Consider the following 27,895-nt stretch of genomic DNA (forward strand, 5'->3'; position numbering starts at 1 on the left):
CTAGTGGAGACCAACCTGAGCTTGGGAGCTGGCCAATTAGCACAGCAGGCGGCAATTCAGAGCAGGGATCCTCTCGTCGCGGTGGACGCATACCTAGTATAGATTACTTTTGTGTTAAATTGAATTGAGCTTGGAAGTTCCAAGAACATACCGGCCTCGTCTGATGTGCCTTTGAAGCACGTCGCGGATACGGCTTGTTCCTTGTTCCTTTTGCACATTGGCGGAGAAGAAACGCCCCTTCGAACCGAAGCCTTCGCTTCGATCCCCCTATACGTTCGCCATGGCTCGAGACATACGCCAGAGGGCTCTCGAGAAGATCGCGGCCCTCTCTGCCACCAGCACAACCACCTCCTTTGACAAGTCCGACCTGGGAAGACTGTGCAGAGCTGCCCCCAGCCATGGAAAGTCCCATGAGACGGCCAACGGCTACCGTACCAGCCAAATGCCCACTGTTGGACGTGTCCCAATGGTAAGCCAAGACAGTCCCTGAACGCATCATCGAGAGAGTTCGATCCATTGACTTACTCGGACTGCAGACAATTCGGGAATTCGAGGTCCTACTGGCCCTTTGCAAAGCTGCGCCGATCGTACAGTCTGTCCAGAGTGCCGAGAAGCTCGCGAGACAACTTATACCGTACCTGCTGGAGTCGCACAACCAGGTCTTCTTGCCGTCGCCCTTTTTCCGAAAGATCCAACCATCCCCGACCGAATCTCTAAGTCGCCACATTACCGCTGCTCTTCTTTCGCTTGGAATACGCCATCACGACGTGCATCAGACTGTGTCTGACAGCATCTGGGCCTTTCTCAATGCCTGCGCGCATGCTTCAGAAGCAGCCGTCTCGCAGGTCAGCGAGGACGAACCGGCAGCTTTGGATGATGCCATAAGCACTGCAACCATCACCATTGCTCTGCTCGGTTTCCTCGACGCTGCTTCTGCCCAGGCGGATTTCTGGAGGGCCGGAGGCCGCCTGGCTCTGATCCAGTGGTTCAGAGACCTTCTCTCCGAGCCATTCTTGGTCGCTGTTGAGACAGCCTTCTCCACGATCCGAAACTCCCGCTCGGCCGACCGCCACGTGAGGGAGTGGAAGAGATACCTGCGTCATTACTCGGCCATTGGGCGCCCTCTTGGCGCAATGCTGCTCCAGCAGAGTTTCACGTGGCTGCTCGTGGCTGCCACCTCTCTTTTGGTTGCAGAGGCCGATGCTCTACGACGCTCAAACGTCCTGGACATCCTCATGTCCGGTGAAGGCCTATTAAGGTCACTCACAGCCAAGAGTGGAGATGCCGACTTCCGATCTGTCGAGATATACGCTACCATCGTTCTTGACCAGATGAATCACCTTGAATCCAGTGCGGACTTTGTTCGACTTGGATCCTCTGCTCAACAGAAACTAGCCTGCAGCGTGAAGTCATCGGCTTTAATCAGCTACCTGAACTGCTCGAGGCTCAACCAGGACGCTGCCGATGCCGACCTCCTCATGTCGTGGCTCGAGGACACGCTTTCTGACCCTCCCAGCATGGCCGACGAAGATTTGGGTGCAACAGTTCTCAAGTCAATGGCGCTGCTTTGTAGGGTCTCGCCGACTTTCTCTGCCAGCGTTAGCCGGCTCCTACCGCGTTTCATCGTCCAAAGCGGTGCCAGGCGTCAAGCGGTAGTGGCCGCCTCCAAATGCTTAGCCTTCGTCCTACGGATGCTCTCGACTGATGCGGTCATCACTACCTTGTACACCCTTGGCAATGTCCTCAGCCCCGGTGGCGAGCGGACACTCACGAACGGTGTACATGCAGAATTGACGGATGGCTCCGGGGCCCAAATCTACCCGGGAAGGCATTCCACGGGGAGCTCCATTTCGTTGCGAATTTCCGGCGACGAAGAGACCGTCATCGTGTACGGCAATGTGATAGAGGCCATCTGTGAGATCGCAAGCGTCTTCAATGATGAAAAGATCACAGCCCTTGCCCAATCCATGCTCTTGCAGAAGATCGACAAGGTGACGAGTTCTGCGGATGCTCGAATTATCACCGGAGCCGCCACCTTGGCACTGAGGGGTGGCCAACTCGAGTTCCGTTCCCTGCTGAAGATGTACGGCAGGCTGGCCCACCTCGCCGTGGTGGAAAATAGGGATGGTATTCTGGCAGCTGTAAGTTGTTGTTGCATGGGCTATCTATTGTTTTTCTCGTTTCTTTTGCTGATGCCCAGTAGGTCCTAAAAGCGAGAAACCACATCTCTGCCAATGTCCGGCGAGACTCTCCCTTGTACGAGATTTACTGGGAGCACATGTTGGACAGCATCATTTCCAAAGGCGAGGCTCAAAGCTATCAGTCTCACTACACGGATTCCGATGTTGAGCTCGCTGCCCGAGAGATGGCTCAGCTTCTTCAGCCTCTTGCTATCTTCATGTCAACCAACGATCTGGCCTCGGATGACAGCACTGATGATGATACCCATGCGATGCTTCGCGACGCGTGGTTTACCATCGTCATCCACGGCTTCACCCCGTCTACCCCACGGGGCAAGAAGTACATCAACGAGCTTCGCATCATGGCTATTCACTCTCCGCCTCTGGTCTTCGAAGACCGTGGAGAGCAAGACGAAAGTGATGTCGAGCTGAACACTGTCCTCCGCAGGGGCATGAGCTCCGAGCGCGAAGCCGTGCTGAAGAAGCAAATGGTCGAGCTGATCCCCTCGAGGACGGACGATATCAGGGGACTGAGCTACCGCAGGCTCATCTTTTTGCAAGCTGTCTATCTGGTCGAGGGCCTGCGAGCGGACGCCGGGGACTGCACCAAAGCATTGTCATATTTCCTGGAACCCAGCATGCGCCGAAGTGAAGTCAGCCGCACCATGGAGGGCGTCATGAACGCTGTCATGGATAAGTATCTGAAGAAGACGATCAGTACGGCAAACCCGACATTTTCAGCCCAATATGCATCAAGCCAGCTTGCCACCATCTTCTGCAACTGCTGCCACCGCATCGAAAGGGTCCAGCAGGCAGCCTTTACCTGCGCTGACCGCATCCTCAGGGACGTTCCCTCGGCCCTGTGCCACAGGTCGTCGTTGTTCGCTCTGCTCGACTTGCTCTCGCTGCTCTGGACAAGCTGCCTGGAGGCAGAGACAGATCTGTACGAGCCAAGGACCAGTTTCAAGTCGGCACGGAGCAATGTCAGTGTTGAGCTCTCGGATGATTACGCCTTCCGGCGCTTCACTCTTCAAAACCTGCACAGAAAGGCAAAGTCGTGGCTTGCCACCGCTGTCAGTCTCGCTCCTGCCGATGTAAAGGGGCTCCTCCAGACGTACCTGTCCGAGTTTGACGACGACGGTGCCTACGGCCACGTCTCTCTGGGTCGGTCTTTCGCAGTAGACATCGGCTCTACTATTCCGTCGACGGATCAGAGGCTGCAATCACTCGGGAATGTCGGGGACTGCCATATCAACACTGCCTCGGATTTCATCGCGCAGTACACCACTCGCCAGGAATACCGCTACACCGAGGCCTTGCCTGATCACAGCTTGGAATGGCTCAATTTCATGCGCCCAAACCGGCGAGCATCTTTCCTCCCGGTTGCCGGCGATGAAAGTGCTGATGCGGTGACTGCACTGGCTCACATTGAGCGGCGGATTCTGTCCAAGAAGCCAACCCCGTTGGCCGATGTTCGAGACATCCTGCGCCGAGCAGCTGCTCTTCTGTGCCGCAGTGACAAAGATGAATGCTCAGTTGTGCATTACCTCGTCAGCATCCCATTTGCCATGTTTACGAAACAGTCAATCAAGCTTGGTGTCTCGCTCTGGCTCGGTGTCATGCACGAGAACCAGAGGATAGAGCCCCGTATCCTGACCGAGGTTGCCCAGCAATGGGAGTTCAGCATGCAAAAGAGGCTCGGGCTGTTCAATGCTTCAATTACGTGAGTACACAAGGTCGTCATATGTGTCTTCCTTGCCGGGCATAAACTAATGCCGGCAACAGGAGTCCCGATCCGTTCTTCTTGAAGGGGGAGTTTGCGCCAAGTGACATTCCTGCTCTTACGAAGCATAGGCAGCATGTTCATGACCTCCTTGCTCCTCACACTAGGGTCATGCAGTTCTTGGCAAGCCATTATAACGCGACCCTTTTTGGCAACCCAGATTCGCAACAGATATTCTTGCGTCTTCTCGATGTCACCTTGGACGGGGTGAAGCATGCCACAACGCACCCGATGGCCAGGGAAATCAGGTTCCAAATTGTGCTCTTCGGCCTGAAGGTCCTGAAGGCAAGTGCCACCATCGGAGCCGTCGTCCAGTGGCGTCTCAAGGACAGTATTCTTTCCGCTGCTCTCAGCTGGTTTAGCGCGGCACCACGGTGGTCCTTTGGTAGCAACATACTGCAAATCAAGACCGAGATACGGCTGCTGTCAGATGTTATAGCGGCTCTCAAAGCAGTGGCCGTTATCGGGGCGAGTCCTGTCGGCAACCTGAAATCGCTTCAGCCCAGGGAACAACTTCTCCTCTTGCTGCTTGAGAACGAGCAGGCGAGGCTGTCGGTCTGGGTTCATCCCCTGGCCGAACCCGCAACATCCCAGACAGCGGCTCACCATCCAAACAGAGCTATGACCGAGGTGAACCCTCCCCAATGTTAGAGATACGTGCTGGCACTAATACCCCTCGAGGCTGCTCTAGTCCCACTTGTTCGGACGGCTTGGGCCGAAAGCCCGTCACTAGCTATACAGCTAACGTCGCGGTTCCAGTACCCACGAATCCATCAGGAGGTTCGTTGGCTGCTGCTTAATTTCCCCGCGAATGCAGTCTCTGAACCCGAGGCCCTGCTTGTCCTCCTTGGCGACTCGCTGCCTGCAGATGTCAGCTTCCAACTCAAGGTGTGTTTTAACCCCAGTCCTATACTTTACTTTCCATTCCAGCTGACGTCGATAGCACCTCCTTTATTGGGCTCCTGTCAACCCTGTTACTGCCACCACACTCTTCCTCCCGCCTTATCAGAATCATCCTTCCCTTATCCAGTACGCGATGAGGGCTCTGGAGAGCCACTCGGTCGATGTCACTTTCTTCTACGTCCCCCAAATCGTCCAGGCTCTTCGCTACGATGCCCTAGGATACGTCGAGCGCTACATCATAGAGACAGCCCAGTTCTCCCAGCTCTTCGCCCACCAGATCGTCTGGAATATGAAGGCAAACTCGTACAAAGATGACGACGCCCAAGTTGTACGTTGACGCCTCCTTCCTTCCATATGCCAGAAACTCGCTGACATTCCTAGCCCGATGCGATCAAACCAACCCTTGACCATGTAATGGGTCGCATGGTTGAGGGCTTCTCTCAGGTCGACCGGCAGTTCTATGAACGCGAGTTCAAGTTCTTTGACGAGGTCACCGGGATTTCAGGAAAGCTGAAGCCGCTGATCAAGAAATCCAAACCAGAGAAGAAACAGAAGATCGAGGAGGAGCTACGAAACATCAAGCTCGAAGTCGGAGTCTACCTGCCAAGCAACCCCGACGGCGTGGTCATCGGAATCGACCGCAAGTCCGGCAAGCCCCTTCAAAGCCATGCCAAAGCCCCGTACATGGCCACCTTCCGCATCAGGAAGAACAAGGGCGGCATCGAGGAAGCCGACGACATGCTGGTCGAGACCAACAAGGAGAACGAGTTGCCGCAGGAGCACATGGTCGAAGCCTGGCAGTCGGCCATCTTCAAGGTCGGCGACGACTGTCGCCAGGACATGCTGGCTCTCCAGATGGTAGCCGCATTCCGAGGCATCTTCCACGACGTCGGATTGGATGTCTTCGTTTTCCCGTACCGCGTGACAGCCACGGGACCGGGATGCGGCGTCATCGACGTCTTGCCGAATTCGATATCTCGAGACATGCTCGGGCGCGAAGCCGTGAACGGGCTCCACGAGTATTTCATTTCCAAATACGGGAACCAGGACTCGCTGCGCTACCAACAGGCCCGCAACAACTTCGTCAAGAGCATGGCCGCCTACTCGGTCATCTCCTTCCTCCTGCAGTTCAAGGACCGCCACAACGGCAACATCATGATCGACGACGCCGGCCACATCCTGCACATCGACTTCGGCTTCTGCTTCGACATCGCGCCCGGCGGCATCAAGTTTGAGCGGGCGCCGTTCAAGCTCACGTCGGAGATGCTCGCCGTCATGGGCGGCAGCGCGGACCACCAGTCGTTCAAGTGGTTCGAGGAGATGTGCATCAAGGCCTTCCTCGCCTCGCGCCAGTACACGGAGAAACTATCGCAGATCGTGCTGCTCATGATGGACAGCGGGCTGCCGTGCTTCAAGCCCGAGAGCGTCAAGCACTTCAGGGAGCGGTTCGTGCCCGAGAAGAACGAGCGCGAGGCCGCCGACTTTATGAGGGACCTCATCAGGAAGAGCTATGGCAGCTACTCGACGGGCCTTTACGACCAGTTCCAGCTGCTGACGAACGGTATTCCATACTAGAAGGGGTAGCCTGTTTTGGTAGCTGTCCTGGTGTAGAGCCCGGATTGTAAATGTTGTAATCTAGAACTCTCTATCTTGTAGCGGTAAGGCAGCTCCTTTTTTGGAAGCAGCCTGTATTTCGTATAGTTTTCGTATAGTAAGACTTTTCTCGGTAGACTCAAGCCAGACTACCCAGTATCAGATCGATTTGCCATCCATTCGCGAGCTCATGTGTTGCCGAAGAATTGGAGGGATTGCAGGTCTGTTTGGATGTGAGGTTTCCAACAAATGTTGAGCCTCACCTCGGTGAGCTTCTCGGATGTGCCCACAACCGAGCTCACCGGGCACTAGACCGCATTGGCCACCATCCCCAAAGATTAGATTTACATAAGTCCAGCTTCTCAACATCAACCCATCCATTGCTTTTTTCATTTCCAACCCATTCTCAGGGTGTGATGTCATTTATCTACTCTTGAATCTTGCCCAATCTCCTCAGCCCACGCCGTTAGCCCGTGAAACAGTCGAAATTCCAACAATCGACTCGAGGCTTGCCTAGGCAAGCCTCATGAGATTGGCAGCATGTTAGTTACGCGAGTTACAAATTTGGCATACGGAACTCGACCACTGACAGTTTATAAGGACCGTCTTCTCGCTAGTCATCATCAACAAGGCCGGCGGCTTGATATACAATAAGAACTTCCATGAGGCCGGACTGAAGAAGATCAGCACCAATGACTTCCTCGTCCTAGCCGGGACATTTCACGGGTGAGTAAGGACGCACGCAGCAGGCCCTTTTTATATGGACCACAACGCCAGTCTCCTCTCTCCAAATTTTATTGTGGCCATCCCCGCTCACACAAAGCCCCCGGAAAGCGTGCACGCCATCACGGCGCGGCTCAACCCGCTCAAGGGTGCCTCCCCGGGCCGGACGTCGTCGGCGACAACCATCGGCGGCGGGGCAGTGCCGGCGCCCGGGCGGCCGGAGCCGCCGTCGGGGCTGGAGGTGCTCGAGTCGGAGAACTTCCGGCTGCAGTGCTTCACGACCATGACGGGGACCAAGTTCCTGCTCTTCACCGACACGACGCAGACCAACGTCGACGCGACCATTAGGAGGGTGTACGACCTGTACGCCGACTACGTCATGAAGAACCCCTTCTATCAGCTCGAGATGCCTGTCCGGTGCGACCTCTTTGACAGGAAGCTGGCCTCGTATGTCAGGGAGATCAACAATAGGTAGCGGGCCATCTTTGGGTGGGCGGGAGGCTATGTTTGGTGAATCTTATGCGGTATTGGGGGATGGAGGTTCACGTTATGTTATGTCAAGCGAGGACGCTTGACTGGGCTGGATCAGGGACCACGGCAAAAGGGACGTCTGGAGTTGAAGAGATAAGGATGCCTGGAGCAGGCTATTATTACCCCAAGTCCCGTTTGTCTATTCTACAAATCCATATAGCCAGACCTCACAAACCCATGCAGGCACGCCGGAAGCATAAAGCTTCCGGGGGGATATAATTATGAGGTATCCATCTTGTCGTCCTTGCCCTTCTTGTCGTCGTCGTCCTTTGAGCCACTTCCAGAGGGCTGCCCATCCTCGCCGAGCAGCGGCTCCGACTCGCCCTCCTCCTTCACCGAGTCCAGCGGCGTCTTGCCCGCCGCCTCGGCCTCCTCCTTGGCCTTCTTCTCCTGCCGCGCCCTCTCCTCCTCCATGCTCATCCTCAGGGCCAGGGCCAGCTCGGGGTCGACCGACGGGTCGAAGTCGAACTCGCCGAACCCGCCCGGGGCGGCGCCATCCGCATCGCCCGCGGCGGCCCCGGCACCGGCGCCCGCGGCTCCCTCGCCGAGGAGTATGGGCGTCGCGATGAGCTGGTCGCTGAGGAGCTTTCCGCTGGGCGGGATGATGACGAGATGCGAGCCTTCGCCGCCCTTGACCGCTTCGTTAAACGCCCGGAGCTTCTTCTCGTTCTCGTCGTCGTCCACGTCACCGAAGAGCACAAAGTCGACCGAGATGTTGTTCTTCTTCATCTTCCTGGCCAGCTTGAGCAGCTCCGCCTCGGTCTCTGCGGCGGGCGAGCATATGAACACGACGATTCGTTGCCGCTGCGCCTTGTTCTGTCGGTGTTTCAGGGCCAACTGTATATTCCCCAACCTCTGTTAGCACTCCACGATGAAAGACAAAACGACAAATGGCCGAAGCGAACGGGCTAAACGGGGGATTGGAACGTACGCCTGCGACCTGCATGCCCGTCGCCAGATGAGAAGAGCCCCTAATCTTCTTCTTCGTCCGGTGCAGGCCCTCCAGGATCTTGCCCTGGTCCGCCGTGAGGGTGACCAGCACCTCGGGGCCCTTGCCACCCATGCTCATCAGCCCGACCGACGACTCCGGGTTGCCCTGCACGACGTTCTGGAAGACGATGTTGACCGCATCGGCCTGGGCTTCGAAGCGCGTGGGCGCGTAGTCGCCGTTCCGACTGCTCTCGCTATTGTCCACAACGATCATTACCGCCTCGAGAGGCATCTTGGGCGGAGTCGAAGATGTCGGTGGCGAGGAGGAGAGTTTGATGTTGGGAAAAAAGGATTGACGAAGATCCGTCAAAACAGGCCTTCTGAGAAGACGACAATATTTTGTATGGATATGCGTTTGGGCAACTGCTTGGTCGGGAAGAGCGAACTTGGCGATGGTCAGCGGAAGCTTGAAAGCAGTAAAGCTCCAGGCTATGTCCTGCGTAAGGCAGTTCAGCCTGGCCGCTAACGGACAACGGTGGACTGCTGGCACGGACCCGTAATAGTGGAGTACCTAAAACTTACCAGACCTGAGAAAGCTGATTGAAAAACGCACAGACTACAAGGTACAGGTGCTTTGTTGTTCCTGCCCGTGAAATCTGCTGCTGCCACCCCTAGTAGTGGTAATAGCCAAGGTGCTCATTGGCTTTGTTTACTTTGTGTCCACCCGACCATTCACGTCACAGCTGTCCCAGACTCCAACAAAACCCCATTCTACGACGTCTAGGACATCTCGCACCGTTCCTCATATCGTCAACTGCTCCAGATACGCGTATTATTGATTCTAGTCTGTCAAAATTTGATACCACCCTCGTGCCATCTAACCCCAACATCATGCCGGCTCCACGAGGCAGAAAGAGAAAATCGGGCCAGTCCACGACGTCGTCTGACGACCAGGGCGCGCAGACGAGGACCCAGATGGTTGCCACCAAGACCGATGAGGGTCCGTCGGAGGAGAGCCCAAGGAAGAGGAGGAAGGTTGGTATCACCATCACGCAGAAACAGGCCTTGATCGACAACTTGCAACTCGAAAGTAGGTTTTCGATACGCGTGTTTTTATGTGTTACGGGGTGTTAAATATGCCCTGAGGCTGACCGTCTTGACGTAGTTACCGAGCGTGCTCGGAAGCTTCGAGCACATTACAATATACACGCCCAGAGCCTGCGAACTCGCATAGAGATCCGTGTTAACCGCATCCCTCTAGCACTGCGTAAGGCGAGGATGGGGGATCTCTTGATGAAATACTCAGAACAGCAACAGAAACCGGGCGCTGCTCCGACAGCAGTCAGAAACCCGCCCGTTCCTGAGAAGGACATATATCCCGCTGGGCGTGCTGGCCTCCATCGAGTGCCCACCTCCAGCGCTCCGCTCGCGTCCCCGAGCCGCCCACTCAAGCGTCTTAGGTTCGTGTACCCAGCCCCTTCCATAAAGACCCGAATCTAGCCTAACACGCCCAATTAGCGATGAAATATCAGGCGGTGACAAAGAGAACGAGACCGACAAGATAGACAACCCGAAGAAGAAGGTGCGCGGCGGGGCAGCAGCCGCAGCAGCCATGAGGGGCAACAACAACAACCCCAGCCAGGTGCTCTCGCCCACCACGTCTAACTCCCGCATGGTGGCGCCGCCCCGGGACCGCGCCGCCGCCTCGCCGGGCAAGTCGCTCATCGCGAGGCCCGTGTCGCCCACCAAGACCGGGTCCTCCTCCAACATCCTGAGCAACATGGTCGAGAAGGCGCGGTCCACGCGCGCCGCCGCGGCGACCCGGAAGACCACCATGTCCTCGACCACGAGCTCGTCCACCAACGGGGGGCCCGCACCGCCGCCGGCCACGCGGGCCCGGAGAGGCGCCGCTGCGGCGGCGGGCAGGGCGCCCGCGTCGTCGCGGACGACGCGGAGGGCCAGCGGCGTCAGCGAGTCCAGCGACGGGAGCACCGCGACGGTGGTGAAGAGGAGGACGGGCGCCGCGGCGCCCAAGACGGCGGCACCGGCACCGGCACCGGCACCGGCCGCGAAGCGCACGGTCATGGGTACCATCAGGAAGGGCGTCACGGCCGGGACGACGAGGAAGGCCCCCGCGGCGAGGACGGCGGCGGCTGCTGCTGCTCCTGCGGCGGGCACAGGGAGGGTCCTTAGGAAACGAACCTGATTTCTCTTGTAGAGAAATGGGATTCCCTGTCTAGCTGGTTGCCCCCGTGGGGGTATGTTACATGATCATTCATGGTTTGGGTATGGCGTCAGGGACATTAATCGGTCACACAAACAAAACAAACGAACACATTAGGGAAGGATTGTTGCAAGGCAGGCTTTTCTCCATTTTCTAAACTGAATCCGCGTGACACGGTTCCTCTTCTAGCCAGCCGCGGCCGCAGCCGCAGCCTTCTTCTTCTTCTCGTCTATAAACTCGATGTGGTCTTCGGGTATGTCCTTGTACTTCTCCAACAGAAACTCCTCGATCTCGTCGCTGACGTCGCCCTGCACGACGATCTCCTCGCCGCCGCTGGGCACCTTTGTGACGGACGAGCCAGTAGCAAACTTCTTGCCGAAATCCTTGGATACCTGGTGATGCGAGACGGGGCAGGGTCTCCAATCAGCAGTTGTGTCCCCTCTTGGGGAGGGCAGGCAAAAAAGGAGCCGGGGAAGAGCAGCGAGAGAGAGAAAGGACGGGGGCGGGAGGTGGCACTGACCTTCTTAAGATCCAGGCCGAAGGCCTCGAGGCCCGAGACGGCGGTCACGTACTTCCTCTTGTTTCGCTCGATGCGCCGGATGGTGATGACGCTGTGGGCAAGCTTATCGGCATGCTTCTGCTCGGCGGCCTCGGCCTTGGCGGCCTTCTTCTGCGCGTCCTTGGCGGCTCGCTTCTGGGCGTCGACCGAGAGCGATGCGGTTGCGGCTTCTAGGGCTTCTGAATTATGCGGGTTGGCCCCGGGGGGCCAGGCGGTCAGGGAGGGAGCCAATTCTCGATGCGGGAAGGATGTAAAGATATCGGGATGTATAGGTGTACTGGTGGGCGGGCGATGCTAACCTGGTGACCATATCCTGTTGTACATCTCAGGCTGGTTCTTCTGCAGCCATTCCTGGCACTTCCTGACGGTCCCGCCATATTCGCAGTACTGAGGTGGTGGGCGGCAATATTAGAGGGCCTGGACTGCGCTGGATAGCTGGGAGTGGGCAGACAGGGGAGATTATTGAAACCTTACCTCGGGCGGCAAGGTGCACACTGGACACAAGAGGAACGGTCAGCCCTCGTGGACGCGCTCAACAAGGAGGGGTAGTGTACATACCGCCACAGTAGATGACGTGCCGTTCTTGAGGCTCAGTGGACACTTCGGGGGACTCGATATCGGTCATAATATAAGGAAGCTGCAGGTGAAGGCAATAAAAGATTGGAAGCAGAACAACTAGGGATAATTACAAGGGCTGTATTGATGGGTCGTGCCTTGTATGGGGGTTCGAAGGTCTGGCTGTTTGTTTTTCGAAGCTCTTCTTGATGATTGCGGGGTCGCGAAAGCGCTGTCGTGTGTATGTACATACCTACGTACCTACTCCCCACTAGGTAGGTACCTAGGTACCCACACTGAGCATCGGCCAATGCAAGCTCCGTCCCACAATGAAGGAACCTAACATGGAACTCTCCCTCAACCGCCGTCATCCCTTGTCCCTCGGCGTGTCGCCCTGGGCCCGTTCCAAAAAAAAACCAATCGCCTATTATTTTGATTGTGGCGTGGTCTCTGGGCTAGTCTTATTCAATATTTTCGACGCACGAGTGGGAGAGCAACGTAAGGCAAGTGAGTCGACCACCAGCTTATCGTCCCGCAGAAGCAGCAAATGGCATCATAGATGTTACAGCTAGCTGCCTTTGGACGGCATTGTTAAGCCTCTCACAAATTATCAGCTCCAAGAATTCACAGAGGCCCGGCATATTTGCCAAAACATATCGGCCAACCCCGGCAAACGGGATCGTCGGATCGTGCAGATCGTGGTGATTTGAATCGGCAAGTGCGCATCATCTCGACCTCGCTTCCGGGTTTATGGCATGAGCCCATGCCAGGACTCGATTCCATGACTTTCTTCCAAGTCACGTCGTTCTTGTCCTGGCCCTTGCCCGTCTCATCTTAACCTCAGCAAGAGGTGGTCGAAGCCCAATGGACAGCCGCCGGCCAACTGGACTTGCATATCATTGGCTGCCATCCTCTGCCATTTTCTGCACATGCTTCCCAATCAAGGCACCCTTGGCGCGCGCCATGCATTCTCATGCCGGAGATTCGCCCGATGAATTAAAATAGCAACACTTCTTCGCAACATCATTGGCTGCTTGTTTCTTCCAGACGACCATATCGATCATGTAGCCGGCCAATATTTGAGTATTTGGGGGTGAGATTGTCGTCTGCCCAATAGTTTAAGGTACACCACCATAGGCTGGGCTTCCCTGCATCATCTGCATGCCGCCTGTTACCCAGACAGGAAGCATACAGAGTGGTCTTCCGCCCTGCGAGCTGCGGTGCTCCCCAATCCGGTCACACACACTCAGTCCATGTTAGCCGCGCTCAAGAGTTCAAGACCTGGTTATGTGTGTGGGTGTGGGTGTGGGTGTGGATGGGTGGGTTTACCTGCCATGCCACCCTCTTCTTGACCGATATAATATATTCTTTCCTAGGTCCGCAAGGCTTAGTATTCTCTGTTTCTTTGTTCCCTTCTCTACGCCTCCTGCGCCCTTACAAGAATAGTCGCTTCGTGGACCGAAGCAGCCCATCGTTATCACCGCTTCCCTTCTGATACTATTCAGTATTCACCAGACGCAGGCCGTCCCGCTTTCAGTCCTACGGATCTGGTCTATTTTTGCCCTACCATGACTACGCTTGCCTGATCTTCTATTTGCAACATCAACAAAAATGACCGACCTCATCCTTTTACCTTCAACTACTTACACGCCCCAACCCCCGCAGGGCCGGAGGGGGGTACATTCCCTTAATACTATAATTGAAGAAGGCCCCGAAGACTCACGGATGGCCCATCCCTCTGTCAACCGGAGGAGGAACAGGAAGTCGGTCAAGATCAACCAATGGCTCTCACCCCTGAGCGATCATTTCCCCACGCCACGAGGCTTCCACTTTCTCCCCGCCCCGATCGTGCCCTCGACTCCGTCGGCAGTCTCTGACGACTGCGACGCCGAGGAGACCAGCTCTGAAACCTCGTCGTCTATTCCCTCCTCGCGCATGTCTAACCAACAGGAGAGCATCGTGACCGATGCTACTGATTTCGACGACTTGTCCGACTTTGAGGATGATGACAGGGTTCGGAAGGAGCAGTTGCGAGCGAATGGTATTGCTCGGCAGCATGGGTCTAGGAGCTCCCGGAACTCGCGAACCTCCCAGCGAGTTTCTAAGGCCTCTATCGAGCCACGAAAAGGTTTGACGCCGCTGGTCATCCCAGCCAAGCGCGACTCCACAACCGAGACCTGGTCTGGGGACCCATCCCTGAGGAAGAAGATCGCATCACCAGTAGCACCGACACCATCTTCCAAGGTCGAGCTGCCGCCCGTCCAGCTGGCATTCATGCAGGCGCAGCAAGCATCCGAAGTCCCCACAGTCTCCGCACCTCCGTCTCTCGATGGGAGTCTCAACTCTGAAGAGCTGGCAGCCATTTCTGCCCCGCCGACTCCGATAATAAGGGGCAACGATGACGACGCTGAAGGCTGGGCTGGAGTGCAGCTCCAGCCTGGCGCACTCGCCACTCTCCAGGCGCTCTCTAGAGGAGACGAAGTCTTGGACGAGGAGGAGAATCAGGTCATTGAAGTGCCCCAGGAAGAGATGTCGGAGATGCGCCAACAACCAGCGCGCCTGATCACCAACGTCCGCCCAACTTCCATGGCGCTGGTCACGGTTCAGCAACGATCCCTGGCTGGATTGACAAAACTCGAGATCCCGTCCCCGGGTGGTTTCTTCTCTGAGCTCTCCTCTGCTAGCCGCAACACCTGGCATGTCCCCGCCATGGCCGGGGACGACGTTAGCCCGCCCACCTCAACAACCGCTGAACAGTTCTACAAGACCCCTTGGAACAAGACCGACCCATTACCGCCGCCACCACCCCGGTCGCTCCATATGGAGCACAACAGCCATACCTCCACTATCGTTGAGCAGGTTGTCGAGATGCCAGAAGGTCCATCCGAAGACCTGCCGACTGCCTTTCGCGTCCAGCCAACCCCTGAGCCGATCACCGCCCGGAAAGTCCCTCCTGCTTTCCCACCAAACTCCGCAAGAGCCTTTCCGGCCCGGCCTTACGAGCCTGAAACCCCTGGGCAACCGTCTTCTCCCGTAGATGCCACTGAGATCGTCATTGACCATGACCCTGAATATGCTCGCCAGCAACGGGACATGACCCTCTCCCATCTCGATCGGACAGAGCTGTGGCTAATGGCCCAAAGAGCCTACCTCAACGGCGTCATCTGGCCCCGAGAGGAGCACGAGAAAGAAGATGCCAAAGATGGCCTTGAGGAGGTACCGGCAGTACCCCTAAAGGACGTTGAAGTTAAGGAACCCGAGCCCGAGACGTCCACTGCCCAGAAGAAGAAGACTGTCCGGTTTTCCGAAGCCATCCAGAGCACCGGCAACCCCAAGCAGCTGCCCTCCAAGCTCGCCCGCCAGGAATCCGCCTACTACCGGTCCTTCATGGACTTCATCATCCGCAGCCGGCCGCAGGACGCCTTCGTCCACCGGCTCCCGCGCTTCGAGGCTCTGCAGGCCCAGCGCGTCTCCCTGGGCGAGGCGCACCGCAACCAGCTCCTGGGCAAGCACCAGCTGTCGGCCGTCCCCGAGTCTGCCAAGAAGCGCATGTCGGCCAACGTTGCTCGCGGCGACGACGTGCTGGTCGACGACCCGGAGAAGCTGCGCGCCGACAAGGAGCGCGAGGCCCTCGGCCAGATGGCCATGGCCACCTGGCACGTCGCCGCCATGAAGCTCCTCAACGGCGGCCAGCTCGTCTCGGCGCCCGTCGCCAAGCACCTGGCGAGGTTGGCGAGGCAGTCGTCGCACACGCCAGCCGGGCCGCGCGACCGCGCCCGCATCCTCGACCTCGGCGGGCAGGGCGCCTGCGACTGGGCGTGGCACGCGGCGCTCAAGTACCCCAACGCCAAGGTGTACACGGTGACGACCAAGGCGATCCGGCAGCTCAGCAACAGCAACATCCGCGGCCCGCCTAACCACCGCCAGGTGGCCGTCGAGAGGCTGACCCGGCTGCCCTTCGCCGACGGCCATTTCGAGGTCGTGTCGGCGCGCGAGCTGCACTCGATCCTCAAGTTCGCCGGCGAGAACGGCGAGGACGAGTGGGAGGCCTGTCTGGCCGAGTGCGAGCGCGTGCTCAAGCCGGGCGGCTATCTCGACTTCAGCGTGCTGGACAGCGACATCATCAACGCGGGGCCGCGCGGCTTGGCCCGCAGCGTCGAGTTCGGCTTCGCCCTCAAGACCCTCGGCTACGACCCCACCCCGAGCCGCCTCTTCCTCGGCCGCCTCAGCCGCGCCGGCTTCGAGAGCGTTCGCCGAGCCTGGGTCTGCCTCCCCGTGGGTCCCAAGCCCACCCCGGCCCCGTCCTCGTCTGGTGCGCCGCCCTCCCCGCGAGACCCCAAGACGGGCCTCCCGGTCCGCACGCTGCACCTCGAGGCCATGGTGAGCGGCAGCGGCGACGGCGCCGCCGCGGCGACGGGCCTCGCGGCCAGCTGGGCGTGGGAGCGCTGGCTCCTCCGCGCGGGCGCCGAGAGGGCCGCCGGTGAGCTGCGCCTCGCCGGCGAGTCCGTGGGCGACGGCGAGATGGGCAGTGGGGGTCTCATCGCCGCGGACGCCGTGCACGGCGTCATTGAGGAGGGGCGCCGCGTCGGCGCCGCGTTCAGGATGCTCAGGGGCTACGCGCGCAAGCAGAGGGCCGGGCCGGAGGGGATGGGGGTGATCAGCATGATGCTGGATGCGGAGATTTGAGTGATGACTGGGTTGGAGGGGGTTTGTGCTTGGGATCAGACTGGGTGTTGGTTACGAGACTATTGTATAGAGTGGCTCCGTAGAGGTGTTGTCACATAGGGGGTTGGTTCGGTTGATTCGGTATACATCTACTACCTACCTGGTGTGCACCATCTCTCTCCTAATTACTATCATCTCCCCTACCACTACTCTACGTCCTTTTCAATATTGTTTCCTTTGTTTCCAAGGTTCGGCAATACGCTAGAAGATATACCCTTTGTTGCAACGCCCTTCTTGGCCAGATTGTCACTCAAATGTCGAGCGTCGTTGCTGGCTTTTTAACGGTCTCCATTTAATTTAGAACATCTCGAAATTAGTTGGTAGAAGCTATCACACTCCTTTCAAAGCGAGCCAAACCCTAAGCAGAGAAAAGCAATGTGCACTAAGTCTCCTTGCCTAGGTAGAGGTAGTGATACACGGTATAGGAAACCCCCAGAAGAGGGAATGATTTGATGAGACACTGTCGGGGATGGCCCAGGAAACCTCCAACCGGCTGCCCCTTTTCATACCTGAGAGACACAAACAGCAAACGACGTGGAACCCCTTGGTCCCATGTCTCGATAGCGCTGTCGCTTCGCCTCGTCTCGCCTCGCCTGCTGAACCTATCCGACCGACCACCGAGGGGAGGGGGAAAAAAGAAAAAGAATTGTTAACCCAGACCCAAGTTCGCACACCATGTACAAGTGGATATATGTATATATATATATATAGAATAAGACACGGTAGAAGCAAGAAGCTGCGTCTCACGCTTCGTAACCACAACTTACTGCGGATCCGTTTCCATCTTGTCCGACGACGCCGGAGAGCCCAAGGTGAGCTCGAAACCTCCACGCCGCGGCCCTCGCTGCTCTTGGTGCTCCGCCAACTCGATCCCCATCATGTCAGACCGGTTCTCGGGTTCGGAAGCACCATTATGGCCAACTTCTGCCTCCCGATCTTCTGCCGGCACATGATCCTTCTCATGCCGAATCACTTCCCAGCCAGGCTCTCGTCCTTCGCCTTCCTTGAATGCCTCTTCTCGCTCTCTTCCGAGTTGCCGGTCCCTGTCGGGCTCGGGTTCCGGCCCTGTCCTGTGCCTCTGGTCGCTTTCGGGCTCCATGTCCCTGCTTCTCGTGGAGAGTTGGTCAGACGGACCTTCCGTTCCAAACTCCCGCGACCGGTCTCCTCCCAGGTCGAATTCTGCCCCTTTCTCGGTGCTCGCTGTCGTTGGGGTCTTGGCGGAAGAGGCCTTGTGGATGCTGCTATTGCCACTGCCGCTACCCCCTGTCCTCGGAGTGGGTGGGACAATGACGTTCAGCACACAATCGTCCAAGTGTTCGTAGAACTCCTGGGCGCTTTGGAACTGACTGTGGCAGATTGAGCACCTTGCGCCCGCCTTTTCAGACCCGCCTTCCGAGCGACCAGACCCGGCGCTGAGGACGAGTTTGCGGCTGTTGGGTGGCGTCTGCTCAACGTTGTGGACGGCTGTGAGGTGGCGCTTGAATACGTCTGCTCGGTTGAACGCCTTCTCGTATGCGGACCCTGCTCCTGGACAGAACGGGCACACCATTGTTCCCTTGTAATGGGTGAGCGCATGCCGGTTCTTATCGTACTTCCGAGCAAACCCCTTGGTGTGGTATTCGCATGTCTCGATGGGGCATTTTTCCGGCCTTTCCTCCATGTGTGTCAGCATGTGGGCACCCAGATCTTTGAAGACACGTCCGCATTCCGGATGGGGACATCGATTGCGGTTCGAGGCTTGGGGTTCGTCATTCTTGATGGATGGAGCGTTGAAGCTGCTCGGGCCACTCTGTATGATAATAGGAGCGGGGCCCGGCATCGGAAGCTCGATGGAGGGTGCCAGCAGCGATGGCACGCGAGGTAGCATTGAAGGTCCGGGAAGAGCGGGGGCGAGCCGAGGGATGTCGAGGGTTGGGGAACGGCGCCGAGGCGGGGAAATGAACTCGGGCGCTGGCTTGTAGTCTTGTTCCTCGTCTCCGCTTGACGCATCATATTGGTCCTGAACATCGACTGACTGCCGCACCTCCCGCATCCAGTCCTTCAGGATGGACATTGGAGGCCAATCCCCGCTAGCTTTACCTCCCCGATGGGGATTGAAGTGCGCTCTTCGTAGGTGGGCTGCGGCGTTGTAATATGCACCGTATCGCTTTTGGGTGACACAAGCCTTGCATTTGGAAAGGGGTATCACGGGTTGGGGCGAGCTCGGGCCAAGATTGTGCGGTTCCGTGCAAACCCATCTTTTGACGAGAGCGGCATGTTTGGCATCGTTGTGCCTGCGCAGCTCATGCTCTCCACGGAAGCCTTCCGGATGTTCGTTGCATTTGGTGCAGTAAACCCTGCGCAGAGGTGGTCGTTGGTAGGATGGTCGTATCCTCGCGGCGGAGATCGGCGAGGTTAGCCCTCGGCCTGCTCCGCCGCGTGAGAATGTCGGGCTTTCCCCAACCGTGTGTCTCCGCCCCTGTTCGATTGTGTGGGGGGACGTGAGGAAGCGATCCGGTTCGCCCTTGAAAACGAACGACTCTCGTTCTGAGAGACCCGAGGAACTTGGCGCCCATGGATTGCCGTGAGGCCGCGTCTCGGGCAGGGGTTTCCGGTGCTCATCGCCAGATTTGGCTAATGGAGGCAGAGAGAAGGAAAAAGAGCCAAGTCGAAATGACGATCTCTGACGGACGAAGCCATCAAATGACGGAGCATCGAGGTCGCCGATCCCCAGAGACAAGAGGAAATCCTTGGTTGAAGAGAAACCACGTTCGGGCCACGACGTTCTCCCTAATAGCGCCGAGACGGACTCCACCAGTTCTGCATCTTCATTGCCCATTGGGCTGTCGGGTGGTCTGTCGAGTAGCATCGGTGAGGACCAGGCAAAGAGACTCACGAGAGCCTTGTAGACGCTATGCATACCCGCGGGTGGACTCGATGAACCAGGGCTCGGATGAGACTGGCAGACCCTGTCCAATAATATCGTTCTCACAACGCTGAAGATGCATAATGAGAACACTAACGCCAGCCAATTCTTGGGGTCCAGCATTCCCCTTCGTGAAGTCAGGCTTTCAAATGACTGGAGGAACTGGGTCATGCAGTTGAATAGTAACTGGTGTCGTCCGTATGAATCAACGTCGTCGAATATTATGGGGTGGTTGGAATTTCTGTTCTCTGCATGGATTACCGGTTCCGGTTGTTGAAGGTCATAGAAGATGGTTTCCCTGAGCAGCAATTTAGCTCGGTATAGGGCGGGATAGGCTGCGACTTCGGCCTCTCTGCTTCCTGCTACGAGACCGCTCAGCCTCAATAGCTGCCAAAAGTTGTAAACAGTCGAGTTTGGCGCCATGTTCCAGCTGGAGGCCAAGACGTTGAGAACAGGGGGCGATCTGTCGACGGGCTCCCTAGAAAACGACGGTAATGTCGGATTGGCAGGCGGGAAGCTGGCAAGATCTTCCGTCCACCAGAAACCGTCGTCGAAATCGAGATGTCCCTTGACCATTCTTGCAACGTCAGGGTGCAAAGGGTAGGCCCTTTCCAGATAGTCATTCATGTTGCGACGTACCGCAAGCGGGGATGTCATGGGCGTCTGGGTTTGCCGTGGAGATATGGAGGCTGAATCCCTGTTAGAAAGAAAGGTAGATGGAAGGTTACAGGCAGTTAAGGTCTAGTCGTACCTGGGAGCATGATCTCGGCAAGATTAGCGAGTGGCCCGCGAGGGCACCCGAGGAATCTCCAGAACCCGGCATCTTGAGGACCGGTATAGTCAAGACAGAAGGAGCAGGGATCGTTCGAATCGCACTATAGACGTCAGTCAGCTGCTGGTGAATAGATACGTGCAATCAATCTCCCTCACGCTTTCGTCCGAGACCTTGCATCGTAAGCAAGGTCCTCTATCCCTAAGTAACTTGAGTTCTTCTATTGACTCCAGTCTGGACTGCCCGACACGGCTGCGTTTCAAAGGCGGGAGCAAGGGATCGACTTCCGAGTCGATAGAACCCCGGTGTCCTTCGGGATACTCGGACACGAACGAGTAGGATCTCAAGGAGTCGCGGTGATCCTTGGGATGACTCCCCGTTGATAACGGGGCGAGCTGTAAATGGGCGCCGGGTCGAGGCAGATAGAGTGGTGAGGTCTGCTTGGAGTAATCGCCGCTGTAACCACGGCTGCTGCTGGGCTGGCTCGGGAATAACAGAGTCGGCGTATCGCCAACTGAGAGTCCCGAGTCTCTCTTTACGGGTGCAACATGTTCTCTGGCGTGCTGGTCACGATCATCCTGGTAGGGATAGCCGTAGATGTAATGCATACATCTATCATCCCAACATTTGAACGAATGCTGGGAGCGGGAGCTCAAGGGCAGGCTGTCTCTTAGACGCCAACTGCGGAAAACTGGGTCGTAATGAGCGAGATTCCTGTCAAGCCAGGCAGCATAGCCATCCGGTGCTTGATCGCGGAATGAATGCCTCAAGGCATCGATGAACCTGGGATCTTGGAGATCCACGCCTGGGGTGGGGGGACAAGGCGAACCATTTTAGACGACGTCCTGGACAACTCAAGCTGGGGGGAGGCTGAAAACCTACCTTGCTCCATACACGCGCTCTCAATGCACTCACACCGGTACTGGAGTGCCCTGGCCTCTTCGATCTCCGACAAGTTTGGGATCTTATTGGAGAGGTCTAGTCACAACACATATCAGGCCCATATCTCTTGTAATGCGTGCGACTCGGAAGGGGAATGAAAGGCAGTTAAGTATGTTGAGATGATACAATTGGGACCGAATAACACATTAGGTGGCAAATGGCTTCACCCCCCCCCCCAAAAAAAAAAAGAAAACACTGTTGAGGACTAGCATAAGAGAGCGAGAGAGCAGCTTACGATTGTCGTTGGCGTATGCCTCCAAGACCTGGAGTTTATGGCGCAACATGTCAAGTTCGAGCTTTATGTTGGGGCCATACTTCCGCGGTAGCAGAGCAGCGAGTTTGGCCTGGATCTCGGCCTGCTGGTCTAGCAAGTTTCTGACTCTGGGGTCTAAGGCCGGATCATACGGAGGCGGAATGAGGGCTGGCGGAGGGTTGTTGCGTTCCGGGCGCTGCGCTGCCGCCAGCCCATGGTTCTCGGCCGCCATGGCGGAGACGGCGACGGGCTTGGACGGAGCGGAAGCGGTGGGTAGAGAGGGTGGGAAAGCTGAGCGTGTAGGCGTCCGGGTTTGCGACGAACTTTTTTTTGGGGGTGGCCCCTCTCTCAGCGCTCGGCTCAACTCAGCTCATGGAGCTCAGGTCAGCTCTGCCAAGCCAAGCCTTCCGGGGCTGCTGGCTGGTCTCTCACCCCGTCGACTTGGTCCGACGGTGTCCGCGTGGCTGGGTGCATCAACAAATCGGGGCAACTGGTATGCGCAACATGATAACGGCAAGCGACCGAGTGAGGATCTGCGGCGGCTCGGATGCATCACAAGACCATGCTCCCATGCGCAAAGAAGATAGTGCAGTTGCACCAGCAGCGGCAATGGGATTTTTTTTGGACGCTCAAAAAGTTGACGTCGGATTGGAAGCTTTCGTTTGGAGAGCAAGTGCGGCCTCGTCGCTCTTTGGAGAAAATTAGTGCACTGTGCAGATTAGGAAAGTGACTAATAGGGCGGGCGGTGGCAGCCAGTGGCAGTCAGGATGTGGGGCTGGGGAGCCCGAGACGGGACCGTTTGAGCAGCGGCAGATTTAACCCGGGGTCTGCATCCAATATCGATCGCTGAGATAATGGGCAAGGGAGCTTCCTTTGCCGCAACCTTGCATCAGCCGTCCCCTCACACGCTTACCTGTACAATCGTGCAGGCGTATGTACAGTACTTGTTCTACGGATGGCCTCCCTTGATGGCGAGGGACTGAGTCAATGCCTTCGGGATAATCAGTTAATCACAGGCGACTACCGTGGGGCTTCATCAGGTAGATACTCTACCTACCTACTACCACCTGTGCTATGCAACGTGCAAGGGAAGGGGGACAAATACGGTAATGAGCTGCTCGCCCGCGGAAATAACTAGTGCGTGTAGTCGGAGACCGCACCTAGTCTGGAAGGGCAACCACCCCCCAGGCCCTCACTCGTCAGCTGATTCGCTCTGGCGCAGGCCTGACAGGTAGCACCCAACTGGGGAGGCACAACTTTCGAGATGCGATGACTAGCTGCACGTCTACCGACGACCCTGTCTCGATATGCGCGCTTTAAAGTACATGAATGGTAGCACACTAGGCATATTAGCCAGCTTGAGAAACCGTATCGAAATGCGACCAAATTCTTTCAATTGCCCAAAGCCAATTCCCCCTTCGATTTGGATACAAGAGCAGGTGAGGGTCGGTGAAGGTTCGCCATTACCTAATTACAAGCCGAGATCGGTTTCTGGTCTAGGGGCCGGTCTGGGGAATTTAGGGTGTGACAGTAGCAAGAACGCGAATCTTGGAAAAAACGGCTTTGGGTCCGGGCCATCCTGATTGCCCCTCAATTACGGAAGTACGCTCAATACATATACTGTGGTAGATGCTCAGCACTGTCAACAGAAGCAGATGTCTTTGCCCACTTGGCCCCATCTGTCGAATTTAGGCCGCGTTGCAGTGCTTAATCTTGGGCCTTGAGGCCGAACAACCCGATCATTCCGGGGTCTAAGCCTCCCTCCCCTGAAAAATTACTTGAGCAGCTAGCTGATACCTATATTCCGCACAGTTCAAACAGGCGGACAGACAGATATATGTCTATCTTCCTCGATGTTACCAGACACAGTCTCCAGGGCTCAGTTAGGAAAAGAAGGGCCAAAACGCAAAAAGGCTTCACAGTTCGGATACATACTCTGAGAGAAGGGTGGCTCAAGATACCGCTAGTATCACACAATAACGGCCTCCAATCATTCGGCATTTGGGCGGTTCAGCTCCGCCTCAAACCTCTCTCTTCACCCACGCACAGTCCCCCTCCTGAGAAACACCCCTCGTCGAATCGCCAACCTTCCTGGCCCTCCTCGAAGAAGCTCACCAGAGCTTCCTTGTCCTGCATGATCCATGGCTGCTCCAACCATTGGCTGACAAGGGCTTGTTCTCCAACTCATGCCTGAGGCATTTCATGCCAGAAGGGTTGCATCATAACGACCTTCTTAACGCCCTTCCCCGCACCCCCCCCAACCAACCTAAGCTCACAGGCTGCCCCATCCGCTCCTCCAGCGTTTTTCTACTGCACCTAAGCAGGTCTCCTCCTCTCAGCTGACCAGCCGGGCAAGGCGACCTCAGCGATCCGGATTCGGTCTAGCAGCCCCGCCTTGTCCCTCAGCTTCACCGCCTCATTCCGCCTAACCGCCCACAGCTCAAGACCCGGCGCCCTCCACGGCTACCTCTTTCTGCTACTTGCCCCACCTCGCTGCTTTCTGTGACGTGAGGGTATTTTGTCGTCGGGCCTCAAGACTTGTTACCGGCCTGCGTAGCCAATGGGATTCCAGGCTGGAAGCCAGGGTGTACGCGACTTGGAGGAGGGTGAGCAGGTGTCTTCAACCTTAGGAGCCTTATCTGCCTAGTGGAGCGTCCTGGATTCGGTTGCCACCTTTTTCATGATGCGCGGACTGGCCCGTCGAGGGATTATCCGTTGAGATTGCTCAAAGTTTCTCCTCGGGCCAGTCAGAAAGAGAGAAGAAAATTTAGTGTGTTGAGGGTTGGTGTGCTGGCCACAGCGGCTTGCTATCCCACGGCAGAAGGTCAGGGTAGGATGGTGTGTCCTTATACCGGCCGTCTTGCAGGGTACCTACGGTGACCCCGAAGTGTGTGTGTGACAGGCAACTGGTACGCGGAGCACTTAATATAAGTTGCGAGTCTGTCAACGAGAATACCTGAGATCAACGATCCCCTATACACTCTTTGTATCTTCAGATCGTATAGTAGCCGCAATCAAGATTTTGTCCCACGAAACCTATTCCAAGTACACGCCATGCCTGTTCACGGTTTATTCGAGTCGTTGCCCTACATACCCACGAACCGAAGCCTCCTCATTGGCATTGCCTGCCTTATCGTGGCGTCCACCCTTCTCGTCATCTTGGTCACAACCATGACAAGGCATGAAAGCCATCACAGAGGTAGGCTATCCAATCCTCCCCCTCTCCCTCCCTTTTCCTTCGCCAGAAGGCTGACAGCCTTACCCCACACACAAGACACAGCCAGAACCCACGGGCAAAACGTGGACGCCAGCGCCAGCCCGTCTTCTAAGACCCCCTTACCAGGCACATCCGAGCACACGCAGATCCGGGCAGATTTCCCCGAGGCGGCCCACCTTGTCGACAGACCTCGTACGGCAAGACTTCTATCTCCCTCACCGATCCCCTGCCCGCACCTGACTCCGGCCACGAGCTCCGTCGACGGGCGGAAGGGGTCGACGGCGACGTGTTGGTCGGACGGGACAGACGAGGATTACACCCCGGGCTTCCAGCACCTGGATGTCCCCTCGTCACTGCTTGTCGGTGTCGGGGACCAGTTTGGCGGGATAGGCTCTGAGAGGACTGCTAGCAAGGGGTGGGAGTCTGGCGAACTCGGTTGCTGTGTGATCTAGGCAGTGATTGTATCGCTTGGGAGCACCTGCTGAGTTGGCCAAGCCCTTCCCTAGAGGGGTGTAGGCACGCACATCGCGCAGCCTTCCTCCTTTGTATTAGTAGCTTCTTGTCTTCCTTCTCTTATTATTAGCCCCTCTGTTTATTGTGGGTGGGCGCGGGCATCACCAAGAGCCTGACCGGGACGGGCAAAACAAGGAAAACAATAGCACCGTTTTCTATGGATAGGTACTTCATACCGAACGAAGAAGTCTGGCAGCTAATGCCACTTCCGAGCCCATGTTGAATGCTCGCCCTGGGTATCCTACCTAATGCAAGAAACCAGAGATAGAACTCCAAGCACGCCCCTTGTCTGGCCTCATGGTGAATGCTAGCCCTGATGCCTCGCGTTTATATCAGATACGCTCACCAAAAAAAATTGTAAGAAGGGTTAATGCAAAAGAAATAGGGTCACATCCGTTTTGGCACGGCGAAAACAATCGGCCCCACCGAAACAGACGCAGTGTGAAATGGTCATCCGGGGCGCGCCATCGATGCTCGACGAGGCGGCCATCCTACTCCTGCGCCCATCTTCTTTCGCGCAACGGCATTTCCAACCCCTTTGCCTTGCGAGTCCCTCCCGCCTCCTCTCTCCAGGCCCAGTACTCCCCAAGACGCGTCTCGGCGTACGAGGCGTAGTCAAAGTCGATCTCGGAGATGGTCGCCTGTATTAGCGCCCAGATTCCCCAGTAGAAGCCAGGCACGCCGCGGAAGAGGTCGACCTCCTCGAACAGTTTGTCCGCCTCGGACTGCAGCTGCTCGGTTGTAGTGGCGGTCGCACCGACCCGGCGCTGGTCGGGCAGCAACTCGAAGTAGGAGCGGATGTAATGGCGGATGAATGTCCGTCGCTGCGAGCGCGTCGGCAGGACGGAATAGTCGCAGTCAAAGCCGCCCCACTCGGCAAAGTGGTTGGCGATGTCGAACGCTGCCGGCGAGGGTGTCGCGTACTCGTAGTCAATGAAAGCTACCGACTCGGTGTTGGGGCCATATGCATGGGCGCCGCTGCCGTTAACACCATTGCTGACCGGCTTCGGCAGCAGAATGATGTTGCCGCTGAGCAGGTCGCAGTGCGCAAACACCAGTCCGTCTTTACCCAGCCCTTCCCTCTGGCTCAGCTCGCGCACGAGCCACTTCAGCTCTGTTTGTAGGGTCTCCTGTCTCGCCTTCTGCTCCTCTGTTTTTGTCGGCAGCGCAAAGATCCACTTCTGCATGACGGTCCACACGTTCGGGCTAGGCTTGGGAGCCGCTACGCGGTCGATCGCCCTCTGGAGCTCGGCAGCCTCGGTTTCGCCGCTCTTGCTCACGGGTCCCCGTAGGCAGGGAACGGTGGCGTGCCACTGCGCAAGGCGGCGGGCGACGGCGCAGTATACCTCGGGTCGCCTCAGGTCGTCTGGCTGGGTGACGGTTCCGCGGATGAAGCGATACAGCATGCCGTTCTCGAAGCGCGCCAGCAGCTCTGGTGCCAGCCCAAACCTGCCAAGCAGCTCATGGTTCTGTGCCTCGCGGTGCCGGTCGATAATGACATCGGTGCCGTTGCCGTAGGCGCGTAGGAGGATAGCGTCGGCATCGGCGGCCTCAGCGCTCGGTTCCGTACCCGGCAGGCGGCAGGTGGCCTTTAACAGAGTATTGGTGATACCGTCGGTGAACCGCACGAAGGACACCTCGGAATTGCCTTCTTGCCAGTCGGGGCGCAGCTGGGCGATCAGTCGGAGGGCAGACACATGGCTGTCCTCAGCCGAGTAGGAGAGTGGGATGAAGCGGATCTGGGGTGTTGAGCAGTCCTGGGGGGGTAGAGGGTTAGGTGGGGTAGCCATGATTTCCAAGCAATGCTCAAGGAATGACGGCTGTTTGGTGATTTTATGTGCTCGAAATCGTCATGTTAAAGAGGGAGATTTGAGTTTCGTGGAAAGGAGGGACGGCGCAGGTGGGCAAAGGACACCACAATGCATGCAAGAGAGAGTCGGCAGCTGGAAAGAGCTGGTTTTTGTAGCTCACAAGGCAAGTTCGAAGCAAACAAATCGAGAGGGACTGGATGAGGCGGACGAAAATGAGGAGGCTCAGAGGTGCTCGCTCGCGTGATCAATTGCCTTTCTCGAGTTCATACTAAGCTACCAATTTCTAGGTTGGTAGAGTCTTCGACACCATCGTGGGTACGTACCCGGACTTGCTGATTGGATTCGGAAAAACATATGATATTCCTACAGGTAGGTAGGTACCCGATGGTACATAAGGTACTGCAGTGGACGTTCAGCCCCTGCTCTTCCCCGAGTCAGTCCCCACTCCCCAGGATTAACATAAACCAGTAGAACGATAGAAATTAGCCACCACTTTGGCTCGCTATTAGAATACCTACTACGTAGTAGGTATGTGCGGCACTGTGGCTCCATTGCCTACCTACCCACCTACCTGCCTTGGTTACCTACCTACCTAAGGTATCGTTGAACTTGATCCCCTTGTGACGCTCCACATGATACACTGTATTGGCGAGACGAGGAACCCTAATGAGGAGCCAATGTTTCAAACAGTCTTGAAGCACGCCTCCCAGAGATAACTCCCAATGTGTGAACTGTGATATGGCGACCGCGAGGCAGATTGTCCCGAGTCTGTCCGA

The 27,895-nt window shown here is 56.9% G+C and overlaps 9 protein-coding genes across 9 annotated transcripts; 5 read left to right on the forward strand and 4 right to left on the reverse strand.

The window, feature by feature from the left end:
- The first annotated feature begins 99 nt into the window (after positions 1-99).
- On the forward strand, positions 100-6,627 carry QBC33DRAFT_530786 (uncharacterized protein). Its single transcript, XM_060427259.1, has 7 exons — positions 100-469; positions 537-2,141; positions 2,204-3,903; positions 3,966-4,593; positions 4,645-4,851; positions 4,907-5,194; positions 5,248-6,627. The coding sequence occupies exons 1-7, from the start codon at positions 281-283 to the stop codon at positions 6,439-6,441; spliced, it is 5,811 nt and encodes a 1,936-aa protein (XP_060285667.1). The 5' UTR covers positions 100-280; the 3' UTR covers positions 6,442-6,627.
- Positions 6,628-6,722: 95 nt separating this feature from the next.
- On the forward strand, positions 6,723-8,107 carry QBC33DRAFT_530792 (Sybindin-like protein). The gene is made up of 3 exons (XM_060427260.1): positions 6,723-7,001; positions 7,060-7,185; positions 7,294-8,107. Coding segments are annotated over exons 1-3 (492 nt in total). The 5' UTR covers positions 6,723-6,999; the 3' UTR covers positions 7,658-8,107.
- Positions 7,695-9,128, reverse strand: QBC33DRAFT_617607 (putative 26s proteasome regulatory subunit multiubiquitin chain binding protein). Its single transcript, XM_060432690.1, has 2 exons — positions 8,645-9,128; positions 7,695-8,550 (listed from the first exon to the last, which is right to left on the reverse strand). Exons 1-2 carry the CDS (start codon positions 8,933-8,935, stop codon positions 7,933-7,935), a joined length of 909 nt encoding a protein of 302 aa, XP_060285669.1. The 5' UTR covers positions 8,936-9,128; the 3' UTR covers positions 7,695-7,932.
- A 406-nt stretch (positions 9,129-9,534) lies between these two features.
- Positions 9,535-10,849, forward strand: QBC33DRAFT_556753 (Borealin N terminal-domain-containing protein; the record flags this gene model as incomplete). The annotated part of the gene is made up of 3 exons (XM_060429750.1): positions 9,535-9,733; positions 9,809-10,103; positions 10,162-10,849. The coding sequence occupies 3 exons, from the start codon at positions 9,535-9,537 to the stop codon at positions 10,847-10,849; spliced, it is 1,182 nt and encodes a 393-aa protein (XP_060285670.1).
- A 151-nt stretch (positions 10,850-11,000) lies between these two features.
- On the reverse strand, positions 11,001-12,245 carry QBC33DRAFT_530797 (translation machinery-associated protein 22). Its single transcript, XM_060427261.1, has 5 exons — positions 11,985-12,245; positions 11,901-11,920; positions 11,726-11,813; positions 11,388-11,605; positions 11,001-11,259 (listed from the first exon to the last, which is right to left on the reverse strand). Exons 1-5 carry the CDS (start codon positions 12,049-12,051, stop codon positions 11,053-11,055), a joined length of 600 nt encoding a protein of 199 aa, XP_060285671.1. The 5' UTR covers positions 12,052-12,245; the 3' UTR covers positions 11,001-11,052.
- A 1,347-nt stretch (positions 12,246-13,592) lies between these two features.
- Positions 13,593-16,667, forward strand: QBC33DRAFT_447318 (uncharacterized protein; the record flags this gene model as incomplete). The annotated part of the gene is made up of 1 exon (XM_060424425.1): positions 13,593-16,667. The coding sequence occupies one exon, from the start codon at positions 13,593-13,595 to the stop codon at positions 16,665-16,667; it is 3,075 nt and encodes a 1,024-aa protein (XP_060285672.1).
- A 401-nt stretch (positions 16,668-17,068) lies between these two features.
- Positions 17,069-21,967, reverse strand: QBC33DRAFT_320886 (uncharacterized protein). The gene is made up of 5 exons (XM_060423586.1): positions 21,561-21,967; positions 21,266-21,361; positions 20,542-21,188; positions 20,363-20,486; positions 17,069-20,300 (listed from the first exon to the last, which is right to left on the reverse strand). The coding sequence occupies exons 1-5, from the start codon at positions 21,808-21,810 to the stop codon at positions 17,470-17,472; spliced, it is 3,948 nt and encodes a 1,315-aa protein (XP_060285673.1). The 5' UTR covers positions 21,811-21,967; the 3' UTR covers positions 17,069-17,469.
- Positions 21,968-24,632: 2,665 nt separating this feature from the next.
- QBC33DRAFT_556757 (uncharacterized protein) lies at positions 24,633-25,247 on the forward strand (the record flags this gene model as incomplete). The annotated part of the gene is made up of 2 exons (XM_060429751.1): positions 24,633-24,777; positions 24,853-25,247. The coding sequence occupies 2 exons, from the start codon at positions 24,633-24,635 to the stop codon at positions 25,245-25,247; spliced, it is 540 nt and encodes a 179-aa protein (XP_060285674.1).
- Positions 25,248-25,523: 276 nt separating this feature from the next.
- On the reverse strand, positions 25,524-27,461 carry QBC33DRAFT_320918 (kinase-like domain-containing protein). The gene has a single exon (XM_060423587.1). It carries the CDS (start codon positions 27,096-27,098, stop codon positions 25,800-25,802), a length of 1,299 nt encoding a protein of 432 aa, XP_060285675.1. The 5' UTR covers positions 27,099-27,461; the 3' UTR covers positions 25,524-25,799.
- Positions 27,462-27,895: the final 434 nt, after the last annotated feature.

Source organism: Phialemonium atrogriseum (assembly GCF_030411735.1).
Source record: "Phialemonium atrogriseum strain 8032-3 unplaced genomic scaffold QBC33scaffold_6, whole genome shotgun sequence".
NCBI classification, from domain to species: domain Eukaryota; kingdom Fungi; phylum Ascomycota; class Sordariomycetes; order Cephalothecales; family Cephalothecaceae; genus Phialemonium; species Phialemonium atrogriseum.